Below are 17776 nucleotides of genomic sequence, written 5' to 3' on the forward strand. Positions count from 1 at the left end.
GTAGTTACCATATATATTATAGCATGAATTTTTGACCTAGCAGAGTCTACCCTAAAATAGTATTTTCACCACTTCTTTGGCAATACAAGGATTTTGCAATACTTTAAATTTATTATTTCCCCTTCCTTTTGTGCTATTACCATCATAAATTTTAACTGTACATATATTTTTATTTATTTATTTTTTTGAGATGGAGTCTTGTTCTGTCGCCCAGGCTGGAGTGCAATAGTGGGATCTCGGCTCACTGCAACATCCGCCTCCCAGGCTCAAGTGATTATCCTGCCTCAGCTTCTCCAGTAGCTGGGATTACAGGCACCTGCCACCACGCCCAGCTAATTTTTGTATTTTAGTAGAGATGGGGTTTCACCATGTTGGCCAGGCTGGTCTCAAACTCCTGACCTCAAGTGATCCGCTCGCCTTGGCCTCCCAAAGTGCTGAGATTACAGGTATTAACCATCGTGCCCGGCCTCTACATATATTTTTAAAACTAGAAACATTAGGCCAGGTGCGGTGGCTCACATCTGTAATCCCAGAAATTTGGGAGGCTGAGGCAGGTGGATCACTTGAGGCCAGGAGTTGGAGACCAGCCTGGCCAACATGGTGAAACTCCTTCTCTACAAAAACTACAAAAAAATTAGCCAGGTATGGTGGTGCACACCTGTCATCCCAGCTACTTGAGTGGCTGAGGCTCGAGAATTGCTTGAACCTGGGAGGCAGAGCTTGCAGTGAGCTGAGATTGCACCACTTCACTCTAGCCTGGGCGACTCTGTCTCAAAAATCAAGATTTGCTTAGATTTACTTATATGTTTATTCTTTCCAGTATTATTTTTCCTATATTATTGCAATGCTAATGGTGATCATTTTCATTCTGCCTAAAGAATTCCCTTTATATTTCTTTTAGTGTAAGCCACAATAATTTTGCTTAATTTTTTTGTCTTAAAAATTCTTTATTTTGACTTAATTTTTGAGGAATATCTTTGCTTAGTATAAAATTCTAGGCTAGCAGTTCTTTACTTTTCACACTTTAAAAATATTCTTGGGAGGAGGGCAAAAGTTGAAAAACTACCAGTTGGGTACTATGCTCACTAGCTGGGTGATGGGATCAACTGTATCCCAAACCTCAGCCTCAAGCAATATACCCATGTAACAAACCTGCACATGTACTCCCTGAATCTAAACCAAAAGGTGCAATTATTTTTAAAAGATAAAAATAAAAATAACAGGCTGGGCGTGGTGGCTTACGCCTGTAATCCCAGCACTTTGGGAGGCCAAGGTGGGCAGATCATGAGGTCAGGAGTTCGAGACCAGCCTGGCCAATATGGTGAAACCCTGTTTCTACTAAAAATACAAAAATTAGCCGGGCATGGTGGCATGCACCTGTAGTCCCAGCTACTTGGGAGTCTGAGGCAGAAGGATCGCTCGAACCCGGGAGGCAGAGGTTGCAGTGAGCTGAGATCGTGCACTGCACTCCAGCCTGGACAATGGAGCAAGACTCCGTCTCTAAATAAATAAATAAATAGAAATAAAAATTAAAATGTTGTTTCATTGTTTTCTGGCTTCCAGTATTTCTGTTGAAAATTCAGATGTCATCATTACTAATACTCCTTAGAAAGAAACGCATCTGACCTTCATTTTATAGACAAACAGACTAGAAAACTTTAAGGCCACAGAGCATGTCAAAGATTATGCTGCCAGTAATGTTCAGCCAAGGAAAATATTTTCAGATGTTTATTTCTGATTAACTTGGTATATAGAATGAAATACATTGTTACACAGGAAACGAGAAGCAACATCGAATTCCTTGAAGTGTTCTCCAACCAGCATCCACCACCTCCTTAGCTCATTTACTTTATGATTAATCTAAATAAAATACTTTATATTTTTAAACTACTGTGTGATATAGTATTTAGACATAGTTTTATAGAACAGCTTCACTTCTGTAACAGCCCTCAGAATATTTGATAAGTTGTTTCAAAAAGAAATAGATACGCTCTGACTATACAAGCAGGAAAATTGGGAGTGAAAACTAAACTTAGTCAAAATTAGAATCGCATCTTATTATACTGTGTTGCTAAATCAGACAAAATAAAAGCCTAACAATATATTACTGCTTAAGAACTTCACGTATCCTCCTGATTAGGAATCTTAGTCAAGTCGTAAGAGAAAGTTGATTCAAATGGGAATATAGTTTCATTGCCTCTTGTAGGAAGCCTTAGGTATAACATTGCAAAATGCTATTCAGAGGAATTGGAAGAATAAATAAACATGTTTTGTTGCTTCAGGTTTAGGTAGTTAAAAGAAAGAAATGGTAAATACTTACACGGCTATGGTTATAAAGAGCATAAAACTTGACTTGAATATCAAGAGACCAGCATAGCGCACCTAAATATTAGTTGTGAAATGCATGGGACATAGAGAACCTCCATCTGCTCCTGAGAAGATCACCAAGGGCAACTCACCCAGAAGATCCCAGATGACTTTGATGTAGCCACTGTGAAGGCTGCCACGGCTCCTAAAATAAAATAAAATAAAATAAAATAAAATAAAAAATAAACTACATCTTGTTAATCCATGTACAGTAAAATAGCACACAGTTTTGTTAAAATCCACAGTTACAGAAGCACTGAAGTGTTTTCAGACTACAGTAAAAAAAAATGCTGACTTATTGTGAACTTTGAATGAAAAATTGCTTGATCCACCTCTGTGAACTGTACATATCATTTTCTCTTAAGGGTTGAAATAGACCAATTGAATTTAGTCTTTCATAAATCATAGACTGGAGAGGACCCATGGAGAGGGCCATTTTTTCTTTCCTCTTCCCTTTGCAGATGTTAAAACTCAGGCTTAGAAACCTGGTGTCAAATAAAAAAAAATATATGTGACTTAGATAGGAGAGGCTTTATTTAGAAGAAAGGCTATTGCAATAAAAAGAACTCTCTGATTGCAGAAATCTGCATGACTCAAGATCAAACAGAAAAAGGATTTTCTTTTATAGGGTAAAGAGGGTACAAGCAGACATAAGCAGAATCTCTGCAGAGGAAGCTGGATTCACAAGGGGAAATGGTCAGTGGCGTTTGACAGGAAAGTATCCCACTGTGGTCAGCCAATTCCTGTTTGGAGCTGATAAGGGGGACACATTGCACATTTTTTTGTGTTTGCTCAGGGTTTGGAGTAAGCAACATTTAGGGATCTGTAGGAAAGCCAGGAGCCTGACTAAAGTCTGGTCAAGACAAACAGAGGGTAAGAAATGGGAAACTGAATGGTCATTGGCTTGAGGTGCACAAGGTCTGCAGCCTAAAGTTTCCTGATGTGTGGTGCCTGCTCTTTTCTCCCACGCCCTTTCTGTGAGCCTATTACCAATGCCCTACGAAGGATGGCCTCTCTCTCTTTGCCCTTGTCTCTCTTTTCTCTTTCCTTTCTGTAACGCCATTTAAAAATTTTCCTCAAGATCCCTGGCAGATGCCAAACTTTTCTCTCTCTCTCTCTCTATATATAGAAATATATAGAAATAAATAAATAAATAAATAAATATATATATATATATATATATATATATAGAGAGAGAGAGAGAGAGAGAGAGAGAGAGATGGGGTCTCGCTATATTGACCAGGCTGGTCTTGAACTCCTGGCCTCAAGCGATCCTCCCATCTTGGCCTCTCAAATATTAGGATTACAGGTGTGAGCCACTATGCCTGGCCTGGTCATTCCCTTCTTTATTTGTTCCTTCCTTCCTTCTTTTCTTCCTTCCTTCTTTCCTTCATTTGTTAAACCAGCAAGTACTTTTGAGGTTCTCTGTGGAACAACATAGTGGTAAATTTTGGGTCCTTGCTTTGAAAACAATGCAGCCTAGTGGGGAAATTAGATAAGTAAATTTAAGTTAATAAATAAATAAATAAATACAGTATGATAAAGATTATAAAAGAGTTCTGTTGGGATGCCGAGGCGGGTGGATCACCTGAGGTCAAGAGTTTGAGACCAGCCTGACCAACATGGTGAAACCCCATCTCTACTAAAGATACAAAAATTAGGGGGGCTGAGGCAGGAGAATTGCTTGAACCCGGGAGGCGGAGGTTGTAGTGAGCCTAGATCACGCCATTGCACTCTAGCCTGGGCGACAAAGCGAGACTCATTACCTCCCTCAACCCCCACCCAAAAGCTCTGACCCTAATCCAAATCTGATCTAGTGGTTGTCAACCAGGGGTATTTTTGCCTTCTAGCAGACAGGTGGCAATATTTGAAGACAGTTTTGGTTGTCACAATGGGGTGCATCCTGGCACCTAGTGGCTTACAGGCATACAATGTTGCTGAACATCCTACAGAGCTCAGAACAGTGCCCTCGACAAAGAATTGCCCAGCCCAAGAGGCCAGCAGTGCAGAGGATGAAACAGCGATCCGATCCCTGACCTCATCAACCAAGTGTTAGGAATTTTCAGGGAGGGAAATGACAAGAATGTGAGCTCAACAATGGGCCCCGCCATGTTCAATAAACAGGTGGGTGTGGAACAACCTAGCTTTAAAATAAACAGCTTCAAAGTCTCATTTGATGTGAAAGCTTTGTTTTGTCAGGAAAATACATGCAGATTGTTGGGCTAGCTTCAAAGACGGCTCTGGGGCCTGCCCTTTGTACCCTGGAGTATTAAGGCCTGTGTCAGCCCACCTCTCCCTCCTTGCACCACACTGCCTTTGGAAGAGTGTTTTAAAGCTCACAAAGTATATTCTGGGAGAGACGAGGAGTGCCTGGACAAGCATCTCAAACTCTCCAAACTATTATAGCTTCTGAGCCAGGAGGAAGGTTTTGCCCAAGCGGAAGGCCCAGGATGGGGCTTGAAGGGTGAACCCAGGAGTGGGAGCTGAAAACCCTCAATACCCCAGAGACCTTCCCAAGATTTCTCTTGGTTGCTCAGTCTTCCTGCCTTTTTCCTGTCAGACAACACACAATATCAGAAATTCATCTTTAGATAAGGAGGAAGGAGACACCAGCCAACTCAAGGGACAGCAATGATACTCAGGCTGGGAACCCTGATATTTATAAGATAGCTGCAAGAGCAGAAGCTTTCAAACTTCTTTGACCATAGCCTGAGAAAAATATATTTTATATATTAATTAGTACATATATATGTGTGTGAACAGAATTTTTGCAAAACAAAATGTATCCTTACAAGCTGATATGCTCCCTATTCTATACTAGACAAGTCTACTCCGATTTAAAAATGCTGGTCAGCAACCCACTATATTGAATTCAAGATCCACAATCTCTAAAGGGCCAGATAGTGAATACTTATGGCTTATGAGCCACATATCCTGTTCTACAAGTCTTGTTGCATATTTTTTTTTCTACAATCCCTTAAAAAGGTAAAACTATTAGCTGTGGTCAACTTTGGCTTAGGTCAGTTTATGCATATCGGGTTTGAAGACCATTACCGTGAGTGTGCCCACCTTATGGTAATGTAGTCTGCAAACCACATTTTATTATTATTTTTTGACACAGGGTCTCACTTTGTCATCCAGGATGGAGTGCAGTGGTGCGATCTTGGCTCTCTGCAGGCTTGACCTCCTGGGTTCAAGTGATTCTCTTGCCTCAGCCTCCTGAGTGGCTGGGACAACAGGCGAACGCCACCAAACCTGGCTAATTTTTTTACATTTTTTGTAGAGATGGGGTTTCATTATGTTGCCCAGGCTGGTCCACCTGCCTTGGCCTCCCAAAGTGTTAGGATTACAGGCATGAGCCACCACACCTGGCCTTTCAAACCACATTTTAAAGACTAGAGTTATTGAAAGATTCCAGAAAGAAAAAAAGTTTTTTTTGTTATTTTTTTTTCCAAGACAAGAGTCTTGCTCTGTTGCCCAGGCTGGAGTGCAGTGGCAAGATCTCAGCTCACTGCAACCTCCACCTATCAGGTTCAAGTGATTCTTGAGCCTCCCGAGTAGTTGAGATTACAGGTGCATGCCAGCATGCCTGGCTAATTTTTGTATTTTTAGTAGAGATGGGGTTTCACCACGTTGGCCAGGCTGGTCTTGAACTCCTGACCTCATGATCCACCCACCTCGGCTTCCCAAAGTGCTGGGATTACAGGTGTGAACCACCGTGCCCAGCCTGTTTGTTTTATGAGACAAAGTCTCACTCTGTCACCCAGGCGGGAGTGCAGTGGCACAATCATAGCTCACTGAAGCCTAGAACTCCCGGGCTCAAGTGACCCTCCTGGCCTCAGCTTCCCCAGTTGCTAGGACTACAGGCACACACCACCATGCCCAGCTAATTAAAACAAATTTTTTTTTTTTTTTTTATAGAGACAGGGTCTCACTATGTTGGCTGGGCTGGTCTTAAACTCCTGGCCTCCCCACCTCAGCCTCCCAAAGCTCTGGGATTACAGGCATGAGCCACCTTGCCTGCCTGAAAAGAGTTTTGATAGTTTAACCTTAAGCCATCTAACTCTTCATGGTCAAACCATAATTGGCCAGCAGGACACCAGTTTGTAGCTCCTGTTTTTAGGGATGAGTGTAACTTTATCTTCCATGTATACCTTTTTCAATGTTTTATTACATTAGTTGCCTCTTTTAAATTTGTGACAAAACTCTTCTTTTTCAAACTACTTGGTAGTTGGTGTCAAAATGACTACAACAGGATTATTGAAGACTACAATTTGAAAGTTGTGTTATTTTATGTTCAAGAAAATTAAATAAAAACAACTATTTTTTACCTAAGATGCTACAGTACACAATTACTTCCGAATGCATGATATCTTTTGATCTTTAAAGCAATCCTGTGCAGCTACCCAGGAGGCTGAGGCAGGAGAATGGCTTGAACCACGGAGCTGGAGGTTGCAGTGAGCCGAGATCGTGCCACTGCACTCCAGCCTGGTGACAGAGCGAGACCCCATCTCAAAAAAAAAAAAAAAAAAAAGAAAAAAAGCAATCCTGTGAAATAAATTAGTAGATATTGTTCTGGCCTTTTAAGAGAAGAGAAAATGGATTGCTAGAATTTTCATTGATTTGCCTACTTGGCAAATGATAGAACATAGATAAAAAAATTGAGCCCAGGGGCCAGGCACGGTGGCTCACGCCTGTAATCCCAGCACTTTGGGAGGCTGAGGTGGGTGGATCACGAGGTCAGGAGTTCAAGACCAGTCTGGCCAACACAGTGAAACCCCGTCTCTACTAAAAATACAAAAAATTAGCCAGGCGTGGTAGTGTGCACATGTAATCCCAGCTACTCGGGAGGCTGAGGCAGGAGAATCGCTTGAACCCAGGAGGTGGAGGTGGCAGTGAGCTGAGATGGTGCCACTGCACTCCCTCCTGGGTGACAGAGTGAGACTCTTTCTCAAAGAAAAAAAAAATTGAGCCCAGTTTTTTTTATTTTTATTTTTTAATCTAGTCACTAGCTTCATTATAAACAGCAAAAATATCAATTAAATATGTGTTGTATACTTGACATAGCGTAGGTCTTGTAATATCAGTTCTTACTATCTTACTTTTTTCAGGGCTCTATTGCACTGAAATGCATTGATTGGAGTTACTTCCGAACAGGTCTAATTTTTTACCATGGAGTATCTTACAACATGGAGCAGCACATTTTCTGCACATTGATGAGATAAAGTCTTATATACCTAGACCCAAAGGTTTCAAGGGCTTCTACTGCTCCATTATATATTGATAGGGTTTGACTGTATCCCCATCCAAATCTCTTCTTGAATTGCAGCTCCCATAATTCCCACGTGTTGTGGGAGGGACCCAGTGGGAGATAATTGAATCATGGGGGCAGTTTCCCCCGTACTGTTCTCATGATAGCAAATAACTCTCATAAGATCTGACAGTTTTATAAGGGGTTTCCCCTTTTGCTTGGCTCTCATTCTCTCTTGACTGCTGCAATGTAATCAGTGACTTTGCTCCTCCTTTCCCTTCCGCCATGATTGTGAGGCCTCTGCAGCCATGCTGAACTGTGAGTCAATTAAATCTCTTTCCTTATAAATTACCCAGTCTTGGGTATGTCTTTGTCAGCAGCATGAAAATCGACTAATACATGTATTGTGAAACTTTGAGATGGTGCCTTGTAATCCCGTAGGATTTGAACATAGTTTAACATCTGGTTAAAACCTGTTGTGGAAAAAGCCCACCACAGGGGTCAGTAAAAGAGATGCTTCGAGGAGTAGCACTCCTGCAAATCCCGGGACCACTGCACAAAATCTCTCAAAGCCACATTGCTTGGCTTTGGGGTGTCCCACTGCTGGCATCCAGGTCCCCTGAAACAGTGAATAATTCCGAGTGAACTGCTTTGTGATCCTTGTGAGATTCCTCTAAGATGGCGTCCTCTCCCGGTGGCTTTTGAGGAGTTTCTTTTTTGGGTTTTGCATGAAAAAAACATGCTCTTCTTGGGCATTGGTAGAAAAGGTGAGAAAAGGAAGGCCACGGAGACAGAGGCCAAGGATATGACGTTGAGGTAAAAGTACGACAGGTTCACCGGGGATACCAAGAGTTGGGCCAGCACCGACCCTGCTGTGTAGGCGGCCAGCGTGACACTCCTGCAGTAGCCGCTCACTCTCTGGTAGTGCTCGGGGCTGACCACGCTGTATATGTAGGCGTAGTAGGCCACCTCGGCGGCGGTGACCATCCCGTAGAAGAACTCTACAACCTGCATGGTCTTCACTCCTTGGCCAAACAACAGCAGCAGCCAGGTAATGATGAAACTAATACTTTGCAAGATGATGACTGGCTTGTAGCGGACATAATCGGTGAGGACAAACACAGGCGGCAGCAGCACCAGGTAGGAGTATGTCTAAATGGGGAAGATCTCATTTGTTATCTGCAAGATTTAGTGGGGAGAGTGCAAAGACAAAAAAAATCAGGACGTGAAATACACCCTGGGCCTCTGACACTTAACATTATCAAGATGACATGTATCAACCCCAGGACGCACTGCTTGGCCTTTGCCAAAGTGGGTCTAGTTTCATGGTTTACATGAATTTCTAACAATACTTTGGAAAGCAATGGAAAACTGAAATTCAGGGAAACAAATTGAACGACAGATATTCATAAGGTGTGAATTTATACTTCCAGGTGTAAAAAACACAGCAGCTATTATCTTAGTTATCTGCCTTTTAAACTTTATAAATGTAATTTGATCTGCAATAAGCTATGGAGGCTAGGAAAAGAGGCCATAATGGATAAATTAATCTTTTTACACTTGACAGGATTTCCAGAACAATCCAGGGCTGCTCAGATACTGTTGCTTACTAGCATGTAACAAAATAGTTTATTCTTCTTCACAGTGAGAACCAAAAGGTCAAAAAGGATGTTTCAGTACTGGAAGAACCTGACCGCCCTCTTTCCCTTTGATACCCATCAGTACAAAAGTGAGGAGCCCGTTGTGATACCATCTTGGTGATCAGGAAAATGTGGAACAAATGACCACTTTGAGATTGAATGTCAGAGGAAGAAATGTGTGTGTTTATCTTCTACTCTTCCATTTTCTTCACGTTACTTTTTTGGGCTGCCCTGGAGGAACCATAAGAAACTACTTAGTAGCTCTCTCATTCAAGTCAATTTTGGCCACAGTTTCTCTTGGAACTGGTGGCACTGGCCAATTATCGGAGCCTATCTGTAGTAAGTGATTATTTCACTTTCTATAAGGGGAGTGTACAGCGGGTGGAGGATGTCATAAAGGCGGTTGGGGTAGACCTTCCCAAATCCCTGTCCTCTGAATTTCTAGACAACCGAAATAAATCCACAGATTTACTGAGCCTGAGAATGCCCTTTGCTATGACCTAATCTGTGTCCTCATGCTTTGGGTTCCCAGGTAGACTTTTACCCAAGCACTCTTGAAGTTTGGTAGAACTTTATTCTTGCTGTTTTTGGCTTTTGGGTATAGTCACTAACATGGTAAAAGCTGTATGCCAGATATGCTTTTTGTGACAATCTCTGGTATTTGAATCCAGCCCAGTCATAGCTTCTAGCTAAACCAGTTTGTACCTCATGGGATGTACTGGTGTTTATTGTGAAGAAAAAAGGTGGATTGGTTTAGAAGGCAAAATCTACTTGGTGTGAGGTGGGTGAATGTAGATGGTGGCTAGGAAAGAGAGGCAAAATAAGATAAAATTGTTGGGTGCAACGGCTCATGCCTGTAATCCCAGCACTTTGAAAGACCAAGGTGGGAGGATTGCTTGAGCCTGGGAGTTCCAGACCAGCCTAGGCAACATAGTGAGACCCTCTCTCTACAAAAAAAAGAAAAGTAAAAATTAGCCTGGCACCTATAGTCCTAGCAGCTTGGGAGGCTGAGGCAGGAGGATTGCTTGAGCCCAGGAGTTTGAGGCTGCAGTGAGCTATGATCATGCCACTGCACTCCAGCCTGGGCATGCCATTTAAGACCATGGATTCTGCAGTCAGACAGTCAGGTCCAAATCCTTCTCTGCTGCTTACAAACATGTGACCTTTGGTAAGTTACTGGACCTCTTTATACCTCAGATTCCTCATCTGTAAAGTGGGGATGATAATATGTTTTGAGGATTCCATTTGCTAGTACATGTTAAAACAATGCCTGGCACACACTACGCAGTCATCAGTCATAAGCTATACAATTTGCCATACTGATGGCTTTGAAAGGTATTGATGTGCTGACACGCACATCTTACCACTAGCCTGGGATCTCCTTGAAAGCAGGGATTCAGTTTTGTCACCTTAGAGTCTAGCACAGTGTCTGACCCATCAAAGGTATCGAGCTGGGAGCAGTGGCTCATACTTATAATCCCAGCACTTTGGGAGGTAGAGGCGGGTGGATCACTTGAGGCCAGGAGTTCGGGACCTGCCTGGCCAACATGGCAAAACTCTGTCTCTACTAAAAGTACAAAAATTAGCCAGGCATGGTGGCACATGCTTGTAGTGCCAGCTACTCTGGAGGCTGAGGCACAAGAATTGCCTGAGCCTGGGAGGCAGAGGTTGCAGTGAGCCATGATCTCACCACTGTACTCCAGCCTGGGCAGCAGAGTGAGACCCCGTCTCAAAAAAAAAAAAAAGTATCCTAGAAGCGCTTGTTGAAAGTACAGTCATCAAACCAGACTTTTCTAACTGACCATAAAAATTCAAATAATAATATGTTTTCCAAACGTTTAACTTATTTAGAGTTGTTCTCTGGAGTGAGAACTACAAGCCACCATCTGATTCTCAAGAATATGCTGGTTACTTACTCCTAAAACAGCTCTGGAATAAGGAAAAGAGGATTTCCTGGTGGGAAGAACATGGGCATTGTAGTTGAGTAAATTTAAATCTCTAATCCACTCTTTCAAGTCATGTGATCCTGTCCGAGTTTCTCTGTGTCTTGGGGCCTCAGTTTCCCTTACCTGACTAGGGAGATTGTAATGCACATCACACAGGTGTAGTCGTGAAGAAATTTCCTGGCCTAATGCTTTCATGGTAGCAGGTGCATAACTTGGGTTACATTCCACGTTATGCCACCTCTACGTAGGAATCCACATCTAGCTTCTGTGGCCATGGAAGAGAGAAGGACCTTCTTTCAGAGCGTGGAGACACTGGTCATCATCCAGCTCGTATAAGTCACAGGCAGGTGCTGGAGCCTGAAACCATTAAGTTTTAAGTGAGTTTAGCAATTGAGATTGTTATTTACACTGATTAGTCCCGCTGGTGATTAAGGGGAATAGCCAGGGGATACCTGTATTCATTAGAAATAATCCTCTGGAAACTGAGATATTAAATAATTGCATACTTTAGAAAAATGCATAATTTCTTGTCACCAGATCCATTGCAGTTTTACAAGTGTATTTTGGAGAACATTAATTCCTGGGTTACTTCTAATAAAATAGAGAGTAGAAATGATTTCTAGGGCCAGGCACAGTGGCTCACATCTATCATCCCAGAGTTTTGGGAGGCCAAGGCAGGAGGATCACTTGAGCCCAGGTGATGGAGGCTGCAGGGAGGTATGATCGTGCCACTGCACTCCAGCCTGAGTAATAGTGTGAGACCTTGTCTCAAATAAAACCCCCCAAATTAGCCAGGAAATCTCAAATCCTCTTTCTGAATCAGTCATGGACAAAATATCACTCACCATTTTTGAGGACCAGGAGAGACCATGGCTTCAGGTTTTTATATTGGAAATAACTCCTGATTCCTCCCCTAATGCTAGCAGCAGAATGTTTAATTCAAGATGGTTGGATGGGTTGGTTCAACTAAATTAGGAAGTCCATCACCAGCACAGTGAAAAGACTCAAAGAATATGAGTGATCACATGGAGAAATAGCTACAACAAATCCTCTTCAGTGTGAGATTTCCACAACTCTGATTAGGATGGGCACCAAGTTTGCCCCCTGCTAGTATCTTCATTTATTATAAAAAGATGGTGAATGGTATATTATTTTATTTGTCAGCATTCTGCTTACATGGCCCCTCTGAACTGAATGCTTTTCCTTATGGACTACAGAAAACGAATGACTACCTAGGAAAAACTTTGAAAACATAAAGAATACAATATCCCTTGATTATGTGGTCTGTCTGAGATGGAAGGGAGCAAAAAACAGCCTGAAAGATTCAAACATTCTTTCCTTAGGGCTATTTTTCTAACTTCAAGGCATTCTTCTATTTTTACAATTAAAGGCAGAGTTATAACTATGTAACAAAAAAGACAAACAGTGAACTTACAATCCCATGTTATGCCAGTGGCATACTTTTTAATATATCAAGCAGGTGTTAATTTTTATTTACTGTTTAACCTCTGCTTCAAAGGTCATTGGTTAACATGGTCATTGGTTAAAATCACTTAAAACGTCACCGAAGAAATGCTCTGATTTGCTCCTAATTATGTTAGAATGTAAATTTCTAACCATTGCAAGGAAGATGGGTGCAGAGAAAGCAGTGGACTTCTGGTCTGGGCCACTGGTCTATCCTAGTGTTGCTATAGACAGGGAATCCTGGAACTTGGGGGTTCTGGCTATTGCAGAGCTGGTGGGCTGCTCTGAGCAGCTTGGTATTTCATAAACATCCCAGGTATTACTGTGATGTGGTCATCAGATATTTTTTTCTGTTGTACTTAATCACAGCTAGCTGACCTTACTCAGATTCCTTAACCTAAGTCCCACTGATTAAGAGAAGATAAAAATTATCCACTATTTTGTTTGTAAGGAGTAAATAAGATCAATAGGGGAGGAATCCAAGCAGCACCTAGTATAATAAATACAGCTGTCTTTCCCTTGCTTTTCCTTGAAAATCTCGTCTAGTCCCAGTCACCCAGAAGATCACAAGGACCAATGAATTGATGATAAAATAAAAGCTCATAATGTCAGACCCAGCTAATATAGATTGTTGATCATCTGTACAAAAATCAATGTAAAAGGTTACAAAATCAATTTCAAGGCTATCCTGTAAGAATAGAGAGAGATTGAAAAAGTAAATTTATGACTTAATTAAGGTTGCAAGGAAAACTGTTTCTTTAAGGAATTACGTTGTTTGAAAGCACTTTATAAATACTAACTTATGTAAGACTAGCAATAAATCATTCTTAACTGCTTTTTAATCAAATGTTCAGTCCTTCATTCCATAGTTCCTTCCATAGGGAACCCTTGGTCGGCTTCGTTAAATTCTGCTCAAAATACATGCTTTCCACACCCATACTTCCCTATTTGGATGTTTTACTGATTCATTTTGATTCTTCTCTACATAGTCTAAATCAGCAAATATTTACCATATGTACTTTTTAAAGAGTTGAAAGGAAGTTATCCCTATATTCTAGCTCCTCATGACTCGTGTCTCAGCATGAAAAGTATTTTTTTATCCAGATTACTTAAATCAACATTGCATGCCAACATTTCCCATCTGAACCTTGGCCTGCCCGTTTTTCCTGGCAATGTTGCTTAACACCCACTGACCATGTAGTCTCATCATTTTTAATGGTGATGAGGCAGATTTCCTCCTAGTTCACATTGAATAGTCTATGTCACTGATCTTGCTATTTGGATGCCATGAGCTAGGACTAGGGACTCATTTCAATGGCCTGTTTCTCTGTCACCCAGGAAATCACAAGGCTCAATGAATTGCTGATAGCAATTTTGGTACTGAAAAGTAGGGCGGGGCTATACCAAATATGTAAAAGTGTGGAAGTGCCTTTGGAATTCTGTAATGGGTAGAGGCTAGAAGTGTTTTGAAGCACTTCACAGAAAAAGCCTAGATCACATGTCCAAAATTGTTGGTAGAAATACAGACATTAAAGGCAATTCTGGGCCGGGTGCAGTGGCTTATGCCTGTAATCCCAGCACTTTGGGAGGCCGAGGCAGGTGGATCATGAGGTCAGGAGTTCGAGAGCAGCCTGGCCAACATGGTGAAATCCCATCTCTACTAAAAATACAAAAATCAGTTGGGCGTGGTGGTGCGTGCCTGTAATCCTAGCCACTCAGAAGGCTGAGGCAGGAGAATTGCCTGAACCTAGGAGGCAGAGGTTGCAGTGAGCTGAGATCATGCCACTGTACTCCAGCCTGGGCGACAGAGCAAGACTGCCTGGTGGAGTCGGGGTAGGCTGGAGGAAAGACAATTCTGATGAGGGCTCAAAAGGAAGAGGAGAGCTACAAAGAAAGCTTCTATTGTCTTAGAGAATACATGTACCACCATGTACTGAATGTTTCTAGAATTATGCACATTACAAGGTGTTTCTGGTGAGGTCTCAGATGGAAAGGGGGAGCTTTTATTGGACACTGAAGGAAAGGTGATTGATCTGTGTTATAAAGCAGCAGAGAACTTGGCTGTATTATGTTGTGCTGTTGGAAGGAAAGTAGAATTTGTAAGTGATGATGCACTTGGATATTTAGCTGAGGAGAATCCCAAGGAAAGTGTGCAAAGGGGAAGCCTGATGTCTCCTTGTTGCTTGTAATAAAATGTGAGAAGAAAGAGATAAATTGAAGAAGGAACTGCTAAGCAAAAAGGAAGCAGTACCTGATTTGGAAAATTCTCCACCTGTCCAAATAGTATACTATAGAAATGTCAAAAGTATGGCTCAACAAGTGTTTGCTAAATAAATGAGGTGTGTGGCTCATGGATCCAATCATTTATCTCATCAGAAGCCAGGAATAGAGATGTAGTTGTTCAGGAAAGATCTGTGCAGGGCCCTCTTGTCTGATGGCTTAGATCACCATGAATTTCTTGGGAGGCTGACAACGTTTTTGAGAATTTTATACCAGGAGAAACATTGCCATTCTGTACTGAAAGAGACCATAAAATTTACAAGAATGACTTAAAGGCTGGAGTGCTGGATGCAGAGGCCGGTCTCGAACTCCTGACCAGTTCGAGACCAGCCTAGCCAACAAGGTGAAACCCCATCTGTACTAAAAATACAGAAATTAGCCAGACGTGGTGGCGGGCACCTGTAATCCCAGCTACTCAGGAGGCTGAGACAGGAGAATCGCTTGAACCTGGGAGGCAGAGGTTGCAGTGAGCTGAGATCACGCCATTGCACTCCAGCCTGGGTGACAAGAGTAAAACTCCATCGCAAAAACAAACAAACAAACAAACAAACAAAAACATTGTAGTCTTTTATGAGAACATCTAAGTTTTTAAACAACCACCATATGGGTGTAAAAGATCATCAGGCCATAGAGGATTATGCTCAGGCCTTGAAATCTTTTTTTTTTTTTTTTAATTGTAAGTTTTCTTCAGTCTCAGAAGGTATCAGGCCTTGAAATCTAATGGAACTTGCCTTCCTAGGTTTCAGACTTGCTTGGGACCCATGACCCCTTTTTTCTTTCCATTTTCTCCCTTTTGGAATGAAAATGTCTGTCCTATGCCTAGATATTGTATTGTGTAAGCAGATGACTCATTGTCTGACTTCACGGGTTCATGGATGAAGAAGAGTTTGCCCCAGGGTGATTCATACTCTGAGTCTCAGCCATCAATGATGTAGATGACAACATTTGGGACTTTGAGTTCATGACATTTAGATGAAATTTTGGACTTAGAGTTGATACTGGAATGGTTAAGACTTTTGGGAATATTTGGAAGGGGTGGATATATTTTGCATGTGGGAAAGATGAATTTTGGGGCAAAGGGGAAGACTATTATGGGTTGCTTGTGTCCCCCAGAAAGACACGTTGAAGTCCTAACCCCCAGCATCTCAGAATGTGACTTTATTTGAAAATAGGGTTGATGTAGATGTAATTAGTTAGGTTATGATAAAGTCATGGTGGAGTAGGGTGTGTTCTTAATCCAATCACTTGGTGTCCTTATAAGAAAGGGAAAAGAGACACAGAGACAGACCTGACAGTGAGAAGACAGCCATGTGAAGACCAAGGCAGAGATTGGAATGATGGATCTACATGCCATGGAACACTGAGAATTGCTGGTAAACACCGGAAGCTGAAAGATGCAAGGAAGGGCTCTCCCCGATAGGTTTCAGAGGGTACATGGCCCTGTTGACATCTTGAATTCAGACTTCTAGCCTCCAAAACTGTGAGACAATAAACTTATGTTGTTTTAATCCAACCAGTATTTATGGTATGTCATTAAAACCACCCTAGGAAGCTGACACAGATTGTGGTACACCTAATTTGAATTTTTAATCATTTGCACAAAATGTGGGATTAAATCTTTAATTAAAATATTTCATTTAAATCTACTGTATTCTGATTTTCCATGTATCGATACTTTCATTATTGTTAAATACAAATAGGACAGATGAATCTATATATACATATGGAGTGAAATTTTCCAGTTTGTTTTTGTTATCTTTAGCTAGGTAATAAATGTTAGTTACACCCCATATGGTGGTTGTTTGAAAACTTAGATGTTCACATAAAGGACTACAATGTTATTTATTTATTTATTTATTTATTTGTTTGTTTGTTTTGAGACAGAGTCTTGCTCTGTTGCCCAGGCTGGAGTGCAATGACGCAATCTCGCCTCACTGCAACCTCTGCCTCCCAGGTTCAAGCGATTCTCCTGCCTCAGCCTCCCAAGTAGTTGGAATTACAGGTGCATGCCACCACACCTGGCTAATTTTTGTATTTTTAGTAGAGGCGGGGTTTCACTATGTTGACCAGGCTGGTCTCAAACTCCTGACCTCCCACCTCAGCCTCCCAAAGTGCTGGGATTACAGGCGTGAGCTACTGCGCCTGGCCTACAGTGTTATTTTTAAAAACTAGATACTATATGAAATGCAGACATGATAAAGGGGTGCTTAACCCTTTTAGGTGACCTGCCTTTTTAAGAAAATTGCAATTTTCATAAAAAAATTATACATTTTTAAATAGTTTAGTCATCACTCGTTTTGTAATTTATTTTATATTGATCTTCCCCTCTGAGATTCAAATGTTTGTAACCATTGCTGTCTTTTTTACAGGTCTCTCTTCTTTATCAAGTTATCATATTTGGGAACAAGTGTAACGTGGTAGAAATGAAGATGTCTCTTGCGTGGGAGGCTGATGCTCCAAGGTTGGGCAGGATCCATGCTTTCTGCTAATACAGGCTTCATCCACCCTAAGTGCTCAGGCAGCATTTGGAGAAGGAAGAAGGATGACTGGAAGGAAGAAAGTTACTTTTTTTTTTTTTTGCAGTTGTGGGGAAATTGCACTGATTCACGCATGTACTTTTATCCAGTCTCCCCGGTCACGAACAGAGCATAATTGCTGCACGTCTGGCCAGAACAAACACTTGAGCTGGAAATACCAAACTGTATATATGTTAAACACAGGCTAGTTTTACAGAATTTTCACCTCTACTTCTCAATACAAAACCTGTTTTTCACAACTAGCATTACCCCCACACGCAGAAATTTTTAAAGAAAAGATGACTAGGTCTA

General features: G+C 41.6%; 1 protein-coding gene across 1 annotated transcript in view; it reads right to left on the reverse strand.

The window, feature by feature from the left end:
• LOC100992218 (thiamine transporter 2) overlaps positions 1 to 11399 on the reverse strand; it is a 40145-nt gene extending 28746 nt beyond the window's left edge. The window contains 6 exon segments of the mRNA XM_055108402.1: positions 2321 to 2509; positions 7605 to 7648; positions 8027 to 8226; positions 8229 to 8355; positions 8357 to 8797; positions 11328 to 11399. Coding sequence (XP_054964377.1) covers positions 2321 to 2509; positions 7605 to 7648; positions 8027 to 8226; positions 8229 to 8355; positions 8357 to 8797; positions 11328 to 11399 — 1073 coding nt within the window.
• Positions 11400 to 17776: the final 6377 nt, after the last annotated feature.

Source organism: Pan paniscus, chromosome 13 (genome assembly GCF_029289425.2).
Source record: "Pan paniscus chromosome 13, NHGRI_mPanPan1-v2.0_pri, whole genome shotgun sequence".
NCBI lineage: Eukaryota > Metazoa > Chordata > Mammalia > Primates > Hominidae > Pan > Pan paniscus.